This window comes from Bison bison, unplaced genomic scaffold (genome assembly GCF_000754665.1).
Source record: "Bison bison bison isolate TAMUID 2011002044 unplaced genomic scaffold, Bison_UMD1.0 scf7180017864481, whole genome shotgun sequence".
NCBI classification, from domain to species: domain Eukaryota; kingdom Metazoa; phylum Chordata; class Mammalia; order Artiodactyla; family Bovidae; genus Bison; species Bison bison.
In genome coordinates, this window is record NW_011495041.1 from 6,638,847 (window position 1) to 6,648,602 (window position 9,756).

Consider the following 9,756-nt stretch of genomic DNA (forward strand, 5'->3'; position numbering starts at 1 on the left):
CCATGAGGATCCCTGTCTCCTGTACAATGTCACGAACCTCATTCCATAGTTCATCAGGCACTCTATCTATCAGATCTAGGCCCTTAAATCTATTTCTCACTTCCACTGTATAATCATAAGGGATTTGATTTAGGTCATACCTGAATGGTCTAATGGTTTTCTCTACTTTCTTCAATTTAAGTCTGAATTTCGCAATAAGGAGTTCATGATCTGAGCCACAGTCAGCTCCTGGTCTTGTTTTTGCTGACTGTATAGAGCTTCTCCATCTTTGGATCAAAGAATATAATCAATCTGATTTCGGTGTTGACCATCTGGTGATGTCCATGTGTAGAGTCTTCTCTTGTGTAGTTGGAAGAGGGTGTTTGTTATGACCAGTGCATTTTCTTGGCAAAACTCTATTAGTCTTTGCCCTGCTTCATTCCGTATTCCTAGGCCAAATCTGCCTGTTACTCCAGGTGTTTCTTGACTTCCTACTTTTGCATTCCAGTCCCCTATAATGAAAAGGACATCTTTTTTGGGTGTTAGTTCTAAAAGGTCTTGTAGGTCTTCATAGAACCAGTCAACTTCAGCTTCTTCAGCATTACTGGTTGGGGCATTAGTGGAGTAGGTTAAAAAAAAAATGCTGGGTAAGGCATGGATCATACGGGAAAAAGACCTCCATTTACTTGATGGAGGCAGGTGAATGCATTTCTTTTTAGAATTCTAATTTCTTGCCCCATATATCAGAAAATATTCCAAACACAAACAGCATATGCTAGATTTCAGTATCACACTACAAAGAATGTCAATGAATTCAAACACTAATTATCCACTTTCCCATACTCTTTTACAATTCAAATATTATCTGGCCTAATGTTAAACAATTATGAGGAAACAAATCCTGCTTTTCCATTCCTCTGAGAACTACAATATCACTAAAGGTACAGGAGCACAAAGTTCACAATTGTAAGAGTCTCCAGCTTCCATCTCAACCTGGAGATTCACTTTTCCCAGGATCTCAGCAGACTGTGGAATCCACTCGTCCACTGGCATCTGCAGAAGAGCTTATATTTTGATAATTACTTGAGTGCCCAATGCAAATATATGTTTATGTCCATTAAACAACTTTTTGCAATATTTACTACAATATCTTGGAAAATATGTGAATACAATACAACCTTCAGTACATTGCCAATATAGTTCCTTGTAAAATATGTCTCCCTTCATTGACTTTACTGACCTTGAAATAAAAATGGCATGAAAACAATAAACTATAATAATAGTAATGTACAGGGATACTACTTCCTAATATTTCAGTAATGATTGACAGTTTAAAAGCATCCGTTACTTTCCCTCTCCCTTAATGTTCAAAATCTTTGGGGTAGGGCAAGGACTGCAAGTGCTGCTTTTCCTTTTTATTGGGTTATATGGAAATCTCCCCTAAAGGCACTCGGCAAACAGCAGAAGAAAACCAATCTTCTAGAGAATATTATTTCTAGAAGTTCCCCTCAACTCGCTAAACTACACAATGAGGAGACTGGCCTCTTAAAGACTATCATAAATGGACCAGGAGAAAGAAATATGTGAGAGAGATGTCCAGAAACAAACAAACTATGAGGGATTATGCTGACATTAAAAAAAAAAAAAAAAAAGGAGTAAGGCAAAGCAATGTTGCAAGAATATGTGCATAAATCTAAGTCAAATTACTTTTCAAAAAGCAAAAGATATATTCACAGGCACACACAAAATAACATTTAATTCAACTTTGAACAAAATGCTTATTTGTGAGATTTAGAGATTAGAAAAGGATGTAAGAAGCACTGACCTAAACTTTCAGGATCACCTTTATTAGTTTTAAGAAACTAAAAATGAGGTAAAAATGCAGTGCTGACGAGCTGATGGAGGACACAGAAGTCTTTACTTCCAAATTCAGCAGAGTTCACCCTTTGGCCTTTTCTTTCTCTGTGCCCCAGGGAACAGACATGGAACTCACTTCATCTCTAACTCAAGTCACTACCCACTTGGTCCTACTCTCCCTTCTCCTTCCCCAAATTATTATATGATACTGCATTTTTTCAAATAAAATATTATTAAAAGTGAAATATCTACTCTAAAAGGCTCTAACAGAATGATACACAAGGAAATGGATAAAGAAAAAAATTATAAAATACCAGTAAACCAAAATTTTCTTAAATCCTCTCACTAGCTTACGTAGTGAACTATCATGTATATTACTGTGTCTATTTTTCCAATCCTCAATTTCATGAAAGCCTTCTCTCTTTCTCCCCATTAAATTAAGTGATTTGAGCATCAGTCAGGCTCTCCTGAGCACCTGATCTATGACTACGATTGTACTGTGGTTGTTTGTTCACAGGGGAAGAAGACAAGTATGTCACTAGCATTGTGATGCCATAACAAAGCCCAAATTCATGTCTGTGCACATTAATAGGACTTAGTGGATGGAGCTGAACTTAAATCTGGGAACTTTCTGACAATACAGGCTGGGCTTTTACAGGGAAGAGAAGGCTTATTCCATCTGAGTGCATCTGGAACTCATAGATATTCTAGTGCACAGAAGGTTATATTCTTAGAAATGCTTTATGATCACTGTGTTAAAAATAATACAGCTACTACATAGCCTGAATTTGTTATATAGACAGAGAAGCAATGAGTATGACTTCACTTTTGAAATAAGTTTTATACAATTCTTTACTAGACTATGATATTCATGTCAAACAAAAGAGAAGGAAAAGAGAGCACTAATTACATATAACCTCTCTCTATATATATGCTGATCATTATTTGTATATTAATGATAAATTGATATTTAATATCATTAAATGTGTAATAATTTACTTATATAAATAATAAGGTTAAGCCTATTATTTTAGGGAGACAGAGGATTATGAGCTCTTCTTAACTAAAAATCATTGTCTAATGTGTAGATGTTTTTCATGACACTCTGCAGTCAATGTCCAGACTTCTTTCGTAAGGTAGCTCAAGAGCGCTTAGCATTATTAAATATCAGTTACACCAGAGGTTCAATCAGTGGTTAGTTGAACATATCTCAATATAAAACCTTCACTAATTTTTGTGAAACGTGAAAGTACAAGTTGCTCAGTTGTGTCTGCCTCTTTGGAGCCCCATGGACTATATAGTCCATGGAATTCTCCAGGCCAGAATATTGGAGTGGGTAGCCTTTCCCTTCTCCAGGGGATTTTCCCAACTCAAGGATTGAACCCAGGTCTCCCGCATTGCAGGCAGATTCTTTGCCAGCTGAGCCACAAGGGAAGCCCAAGAATACCAGAGTGGGTAGCCTATCCCTTCTCCAGGGGATCTTCCCGACCCAAGAATTGAACCAGGGTCTCTGGCATTGCAGGTGGATTCTTTACCAGCTGAGCTACCAAGGAAGCCCACTTTATAGATTTTATAATCAAAATCCAGATCATGAAATAAAAATGTGTTACTTATGAACCCAAATTAAAACATGAAATACAATCTAATTTCTAGTATATTCTATACAATCACTTAGATATTAAATATTTACTTGAAAAAAAAACATTTTACCATATGTATATGTATGTAGCTCTTAGATTATAAGACTATAGGTAAAAGGTGTGACCTGTAATGCTGTGATATTTTGGGATGCTTACATATCATTATTCTGTTAGTTCCACAGAGTTGGTTATAACAATGTTTCTACTCTCTATACAGGCCTATTGAAAGAATATTTTAAAATAGTCCTTGTATATAAATAAGGTATTATTTTATTTTTAATAAGTCGATTAGACTAATAAACACATACTATCCATACAGACCAATATATAAAAGGATCTGTTGAGAAATTAATCCCCAATTTAAATTGTTTATAAAATTAGTTTTCTAACATAAACACTTATCCTACAATGAGGACACGCATCACTTTCTCTTTGATCACAGTTTGTGTTGCAAAAGTGCTCAGGATAATGGGCCGAACAGGAATATCAGCTCTGTTTGTGGATGACAACGGCGCCTAAAGACAGTTTTGCAGGACTTCCCTGGTGGCCCAGAGGCTAAGACTCCATGCTCCCACTGCAGGAGACTGAAGTTCAATCCCTGGTCAGGGAACTAGACCCCACATGCTGCAACAAAAAGATCCTGCATACTGCAACCAAGGCCCGCCAGAGGCAAACAAATAAATAAATATTAAAAAAAAAAAAGATACAACATTGCCACACAATAATGACCTTGGATAATCAGGTGACGTATTTTGGAATTAGTAAAATGTTGAGCGGTTCTGATCCTGTTTCACTTCTGCCATGATGGCTCAATACATATTCATAACTGGTTTCTATTTGCTATAACCCCAAAGCTTCCCCAGCAGCTCAGTGGTAAAGAATCTGCCTCCAATGCAGGAGCCACAGGGAATGTGGCTTCAATCCCTGGGCTGGGAAGATCCCCTGAAGGAGGGCCTGGCAACCAGCTCCACTATTCTTGCCTGGAGAATCTCATGGACAGAGGAGCCTGGCTGGCTACAGTCCATAGGATTGCAAAGAGTAAACCAGACACAATAGAAGCAGCTGAGCACTCACGATCCCAAAGCATCATAATGTAGAGACATGAGTTGTCAACAAGGGCACACTGTTACAGAATTATTGAAAAGGACAGCAATGAGCTCTTACCTCACTGGGCTGTTGGAAGAATCTGGGTCGTGAGCTGCTACGGTGCCAATAATATTCCCAACTTGGGTAGCTTCCGACACCTCCATGGGGTAAAGCGGTGAGGAAAACACAGGGGGCTCGTCCACGTCTTCCACGATTATCTTCACAGTTGTCGTGTCGCTGAAGGGTCCCAAGCTCAGAAAGCGGGGGTCGGCATCTTTGTTTGCAGCTTCTATCCGTAGCGTGTAACTTGTTTTGGCTTCAAAATCCAAGTCCTGTAAAGAAAGTTGTTAGGAAAATTAAATTGCCCATTAAATACTCAGAAAAGCAGAGCCTTTTCACGTATGCATATCAATTAGCATAGTATGGACTCTACCAGGAAAATGTACCATTAGCATTCAAAAACAATAAATAATAATGCCAATCAGACTCCTTGTGGCTTTCTGGCTCACAGACAATGGTAAATGCTTTTGAACTAACTTAATCCACTCTGTGTAGTACATTGCATAAGTAAATGCAGGTCTTTAGAATATTACTGGAACAACTGATATGATATAAAAATCTTTTCCAGCAGGGACCTCCAGGTAGTATTCATCAACCATGTAATATCACTGCACTATCCAGGAATGCATGTTGAAAAGGGGGAAAAAGATAACTTTCAGTTGAATTTCTCATTCACAAGGTCATTTTCATTGATGTAGGGGACTCCTTTACAATCCTAAGACTTCCCAGGTGGCGCTAGTGGTAAAGAACCCGCCTTCAATGAAGGAGATGCAAGAGATGTGGGTTCAATCCCTGGGTTGGGAAGCTCCCCTGGAGGAGGGCATGGTGGCAACCCACTCCAGTATTCTTGCCTGGAGAATTCCATGGACAGAGGCGCCTGCACGGTCCACAGGGTTGCAAAGAGTTGGACAAGACTGAAGCGACTTAGCACACACGCTTACCATCCTAAACTTTCGAGTGTTCCCAATGCAGCTGAAGCAGAAGAAGTGGCATACTGTAGTTATACAGCCAGAAAACATAGCTGATTTTCATTTTTTTAAACTTTTTATTTTGTACTCGGGAACAGCGATTAACAGTGTTGTGATAGTTTCAGTTGAAAGGACTCAGCCATACGTGTACCTGTATCCATTCTCCCCTAAACTCCTTTCCCATCCAGGCTGCCAAGTAACAGAGCACAGTTCCATGTGCTATACAGTAGGTCCCTATTGGTGATCCATTTTAAATCTGGAAGTGTGTACATAGCTGATTCTTCTTGATGAAGCCCATTGTTTCTTCAATATTCCACCATCACTATACTCAGTCTCTATTTATATTAAACAGTTGACAGTTATAATCTCTCTTCTATAATGTTTCAACAGGATTAACATGCTAACATTTTTCTCAAATACAGTGACCCAAGTCAAACCATATGGTAGCTTTAAAAATGTTTTAAGGACAGTTGCGTGTACTTGTAAAGCACCATCTGTGAAAAAAAAAAAAAAAAAGAATCATATGCCCGACATGTGGAAGCTGTCTATGACAGTAGTATGCTTCTCTTTCTTCAAGAGGTATAGAGAGCTCCAGCTTGTTGGGACTTTCAATCTATCTCGCCACTGAAACACTGTCCCAAAATAACTGCTACATTTAATGTATAAAAGCAAAAATTTTAGAAAGAAACCAACAGAAATCGCAGCACATATATAAAATAATGTACTGTAAAGCAACTATACCCCAATTGAGAAAAAAAAACCCACAAACCTTAAAAATATGTATATATTTGTCATTTTACATGTTATTTAATTTAAAAGAGCAATGAGAAAAATTAGCTAAATGTATTTCTGTAGAACTACAGTCTAAATTCATAGTCATGTGTATGGGCATATGTGTGCACACACATATAGGTATGTACACATTCCAATTCATTCCAGAAGGATGTGAGGCTAATTAAAGTGATGGCAATATATAAATATAAAATGTATATACACTTAATAACACACTCTATGTATATGTGTATATGCTACATGAGACATAAGAATTTATATACCACTTACATAAAATATATTAACATATATATACCTTAAACCAATACAAAAAATAGGTTTATAACATCCAGGCCAGAGAGCATTTATTGAATTATCTGCTTAACATCTGTCTCATCTAGTAAACTGTAAATTCCAGACTGTTTTCTTCGGTACTAGCATACTTAGTGCCTATTCAGAATTTGATACATTGAAAAGCGTCAATATTCTTAATGAATTAGAAAAAGATAGAATCCAGATATCCAGTCCTCAAGAACCTTGAAAATGAACTGAATCTTTGCTCCAGAGAATCCAGGAGGTTGAAGTGAGAGATGGGGGAAGAAACAGCCAGGTATATTGTTTTTCTTGACCAGAAAAACTTCATATAATTACTATGGGAAAACCAAATTTTAATTCTTCTCTGAGGTTTCACATGAAAATTCTGAGACCTCCCTGGTGGCTCAGTGGTGAAGAATCTGCCTGCCCATTCAGGAAGAACGGGTTCGATCTCTGATCTGGGAAGATCCCACATGCCATGGAGCAACTAAGCCTGAGCACTGAAACCATTTTTTGAGGCTACCATTTTTTTATTCTACTCTCGAAAAATATTTCTAGCCCAATGGTTGTCAGCCAAAGGTGAGAATCAGAACCCCTCGGGGAACTTTCTAATACATTCCTGGCCCCTTCCAAGATTTTGATTCAGCAGATCCAGGATGAGTCACAAACACACTTATTTTTAAAAGGTTCTTCGGGTCATTGTGATGCAAATACTCTTCTAAGAAACTTGATGGTTCAGTGGTGGTTTAATTGCTAAGTCGTGTCCGACTCTTGCAAACCCATGGACTGTAGCCCGCCAGGCTCCTCTGTCCATGGGATTTTCCAGGCAAGAATACTGTGGAGTGGGTTGCATTTCCTTCTCCAGGGCAGCTTCCTGACCCAGGAATCTAACCCAGGTCTCCTGCATTGCAGGCAGATTCTTTACCAACTGAGGTATGACGGAAGCCGAAGAAATTTGACTTCCTCGTTAAAATTTTCTTGGGCCCATACATGCAATCCAATACTTAATTGGGTTCTGCTAAAAATAAAACAAAGCATTCTTATTTACACAAATACATTCACTTAAGACACTCTCAACATACACATAGCTTAGGTATGAACCTATTTAATTTGTTCTTACATTACTTACAAAACTGGTAAGTTATGAGAAAAATCCTATTTTTATATATTCTGTGACTATGTAAGATAAGACGAGGTAAAAAAAAAAAAAAGAAAAAAGCCTGTTTACCATTTGCTTTTCAATCACTTCAAAACCACAACTTTTAAGATATTCATGCAGGTTTACCAAAAGGGACAGCAAGTCTTTCTGTATTCAAGTAAAAGTTTGACTGACTCATGAAAGAATAATTTAACATTTCCTGCACAAATGAATGCAATTATTTGATGGCAACTTTTATTTTTAATGTGTCTAAAAGGCAACAAGATGCAGTAAAGACATCTGGATGCTGCCAAGTCATAAAGTAACACAGGATCACGCATGAAGATTGGCTGCCTAAAAGCTATTATGAAAATAGAATCATAAAAGAATTCTTATGAGAGCCCATGAATCAAGATTCCAGACAGAAGGAATTGCCACACAGAATGATTTTCAGAGCAAATCACAATCAGCCAGTTTTCAAAGAGAGGTGTGGTGTGATAGATGGCAAATTGAAGAAATGACTTTTGCAGTAAAATGTTAATTCCTGCTTTCTCCTTCTGATTGATTTCTACATAAGCAATATATCCCATAACTATTTGACTTTGCCAACAAAGGTCCGTCTAGTCAAAGCTATGGTTTTTCCAGGAGTCAGGTATGGATGTGTGAGTTGGACTATAAAGAAAGCTGAGTGCCAAAGAACTGATGCTTCTGAACTGTGGTGTTGGAGAAGATTCTTGGACTGCAAGATCAAACCAGTCAATCCTAAAGGAAATCAGTCCTGAATATTCTTTGGAAGGACCGATAGTGAAGCTGAAACTCCAATACTTCAGCCACCTGATGTGAAGAACTGACTCATTTGAAAAGACCCTGATGCTGGGAAAGATTGAAGGCAGGAGAAGGGGACGACAGAGGACGAGATGGTTGGATGGTATTAGACTCGATGGACAGGAGCTTGAGTAAACTCCAGGAGTTGGTGACAGGCAGGGAAATGGAAGCCTGGCATGCTGCAGTCCATGGGGTCACAAAGAATCAGACACGACTGAGCAACTGAACTGATTAAACTTCATGAGCAAAGCTATACTTGGGGAATGAAAATTAAAATAATAACCAGGGAAAGAAGAAGGAAAGGGAAGGAGATAAAGGCACTGTTTAAACACAGTCTATTCAATATTTGAAACTACATACCACTGGAGACGAGATGTATTTGGAAATCTGACCAAAACACTGTTCAAGACGCAGCCCAAAAGAGCAAGAAATGTGAAGGATTCCTAAGAATCTGAACTCAAAACTCCATCACTTAGACCCAAAATAGCAATGCCATACAGAAGTTGCTTTATCTGTCAAGTGTCGTCTATGTCAGAGACACTGAAAGAGAAAGCTGCTTGTTGGCCATTGTCCCTCCTAAATAATGAAATAGCATGGTATAAATTTATTGCCATCAAAAGATGATGAACTTTGGGATGAAAAAGCAAGCATAATAACTAAGACAGTGGTCAGCAACCTTCTCCTGTAAAGACCAGACAGTAAATAATTAGACTTTGCAGGCATTATGGTTCTCTGCCACGTGAAAATGAACTAGCTTGGCTGTGTGCCAGTAACACTTCATTTACAGGCACTGAAATCTGAATTCTATGTAACTTTCACATTTCATGCAACATTCCTTTTTCTTTTGATTCTTTTTCCCAATCATTTAAAAACATAAAACTATCCTTAGCTCTTGAGTTGTCTAGAAACAAGCAGGCAGCTGTTTGCCATCCCCTGGTCTAAGAAGCCCTAGATAATAAGCTTCTCTCTCCAGACTAGAGGTTCACACCTCTTCCTCCCACCCTTTTTACTCCACGTAAAATGAATTATTCACTATATACAGCGTACTTGGTACATTTCCAGTGTGTATCATCTGCTGTTCCCTCCTTCTCATGGAATTCTGTCTGCCATTTCTCTT

At 38.2% G+C, this 9,756-nt stretch overlaps 1 protein-coding gene across 1 annotated transcript in view; it reads right to left on the bottom strand.

Moving 5' to 3' along the window:
* The window catches only part of CDH7 (cadherin 7, type 2), a 135,417-nt gene that overhangs the window by 34,200 nt on the left and 91,461 nt on the right, over window positions 1–9,756 (bottom strand). Inside the window, exon 6 of the mRNA XM_010862322.1 lies at window positions 4,641–4,894. Coding sequence (XP_010860624.1) covers window positions 4,641–4,894 — 254 coding nt within the window. The remainder of the gene's footprint in view (window positions 1–4,640; window positions 4,895–9,756) is intronic.